Source organism: Penaeus chinensis, chromosome 9 (assembly GCF_019202785.1).
Source record: "Penaeus chinensis breed Huanghai No. 1 chromosome 9, ASM1920278v2, whole genome shotgun sequence".
Lineage (NCBI taxonomy): Eukaryota > Metazoa > Arthropoda > Malacostraca > Decapoda > Penaeidae > Penaeus > Penaeus chinensis.
The window spans coordinates 30,181,731-30,184,230 of record NC_061827.1 but is presented as its reverse complement, the minus strand read 5'-3'; the positions used below and the strand labels follow the sequence as shown (position 1 = coordinate 30,184,230).

Below are 2,500 nucleotides of genomic sequence, written 5' to 3'. Positions count from 1 at the left end.
GATATGGGTGATGTGATGATAATGACCTAGTTGTAGCAGTGGTAGTAGCAGTAGTGGTGATAATGATAATAGTAGTGAGGGCGATCCGGTTTTATGCTTGTAATTTGTTCAGGGGTAAATGATAATAACAGGTAAACGATAACGATAAAAAAGAAGATGATGATAATAATTATGATAATAATAATGATAATAATGATGATGATGATGATGATGAAAAAAATAACAATAATAATAATTAAGATGATATTGATAATAATAATCTTATGAGATAGTAGTAATAATAGTGGTAGTTGAAATAACAATGGTGATAATAATATTAGTAATACTGATGATAATAATGCTAATAATAATGATAATAGTAATAATGATAATAATAATATTGATAATACTAATAATCATGGAAGGAGAAAACACTACCGTGTTGATACTATGGTATAAAAACCCACAATGTAAAACTAGCTTTACATTGTGGATTTTTATACCAATAATAATCATAATAATAATGATAGTAATAATAATAATAACAATAATAATGATAATACTACTAATAATAACAGCTGTAATAACAATATATAATAATGATAATAATAATAATAATAATAACAATAATAATGATAATAACAATAATAATAACAGCTGTAATAACAATATATAATAATGATAATAGTAATAATGATAAAAATAATCATAATAATAATAATAATAATAATGATAATAATAATGATAATAATAAAAATAATAATAACAATAATAATAATGATACTACTACTAATACTACTACTAATAATAATAACAATAACAATAACAATGATAATAACAATAATAATGATAATAGTAATAATAATAACAATAGTAATATGTGTATATTATCATTTGTACTATTGTTGTTATTATCATCCTTATCATCATTCCTCTTATAATAATAACAATAATAATGATAATATTAATAAGAATAGTTATAATAATAATTAATAATAGTAATAATAATAATAATGAAAATAATAATTATAACAGTGATAATGATAATAACAATAATGATAATAATAATGATATGATGATGATAATAATAATAACAATGGTATCTATAATAATAATAATAATGATAATAATAACAATAATCATTATTATAATTATTATTATTATCATCATCAGCATTATTACAAATATTATGATAATTATAACAATAACAATAAATAATAACAATAATAATGATAATAATAATAATAATAATGTTAATAATAGTAATAATAACAATAAAAATAATAATAATAATAATAGTAGTAGTAATGATAATAATAATAACAATAATAATGATAATAAAAATAATAATAATAGTAATAATAATAATAATGATAGCAATAATAATAACAACAATGATAATGAAGATGATGATGATGATAATAATGATAATAATAATAATAATAATAATAATAATAATAATAATAACAATAACAATAATAATAATAACAATAATGATAATAATAATAAAATAATATAAATAATAACAATAATAATAATAACACTATCATCAATAATAAAAAAACAAAATTAGTAGTGATGGCAATAATGATACCACCGGCCTAGGGTGCACATTCTGAAGGTTCGAGAGCGAGGAGGCCTTCGACGACTCACCTGGGAGAAAATCGCCCTCGTGGCCAAGCTGACCGATTTTGTACCGAAGTTGACCTGCTCGAGGCCCCTCATCGTGGGCGTGAAGAAGAGACGGTAGTGGCGCGGGCGGGGCGGCTCCGGGTCAGTCCGCTTGACCTGAATCCCCACGCTCTTGCGCCCCGACGGAAAGAAGTGGCACGGGCAGTTGCAGTAGCGGGGGTTGTGGCCGCCCGGGTCGCCCGTCAGCGCCTGCGGGAGGAGGGGAGGGTCACGGAGGCCGGCGGCTGGGGAGGGATGGGGGGAGAGGGGGATATAGGGGAGGGGGAAGGAAGGGAAGGCAACAGAGAGAGAAAGATAGATAGACAGAGAGAGAGAGAGAGAGAGAGAGAGAGAGAGAGAGAGAGAGAGAGAGAGAGAGAGAGAGAGAGAGAGAGAGAGAGAGAGAGAGAGAGAGAGAGAGAGAGAGAGAGAGAGAGAGAGAGAGAGAGAGAGAGAGAGAGAGATAGTGAGAGAGAGAGAGTGAGAGAGAGTGAGAGAGAGAGAGAGAAAGAGAGAGAGAGAGAGAGAGAGAGAGAGAGAGAGAGAGAGAGAGAGAGAGAGAGAGAGAGAGAGAGAGAGATAGTGAGAGAGAGAGAGTGAGAGAGAGTGAGAGAGAGAGAGAGAAAGAGAGAGAGAGAGAGAGAGAGAGAGAGAGAGAGAGAGAGAGAGAGAGAGAGAGAGAGAGAGAGAGAGAGAGAGAGAGAGAGAGCGAGAGAGAAAGAGAGAGAGAGAGAGAGAGAGAGAGAGAGAGAGAGAGAGAGAGAGAGAGAGAGAGAGAGAGAGAGAGAGAGAGAGAGAGAGAGAGAGAGAGAGAGAGAGAGAGAGAGAGAGAGAGAGAGAGAGAGAGAGA

General features: G+C 31.2%; 1 protein-coding gene across 1 annotated transcript in view; it reads right to left on the bottom strand.

Moving 5' to 3' along the window:
- LOC125028740 overlaps nucleotides 1-2,500 on the bottom strand; it is a 13,663-nt gene that overhangs the window by 2,012 nt on the left and 9,151 nt on the right. Inside the window, exon 9 of the mRNA XM_047618222.1 lies at nucleotides 1,633-1,860. Within this exon, the coding sequence (XP_047474178.1) occupies nucleotides 1,633-1,860 (228 nt within the window). The remainder of the gene's footprint in view (nucleotides 1-1,632; nucleotides 1,861-2,500) is intronic.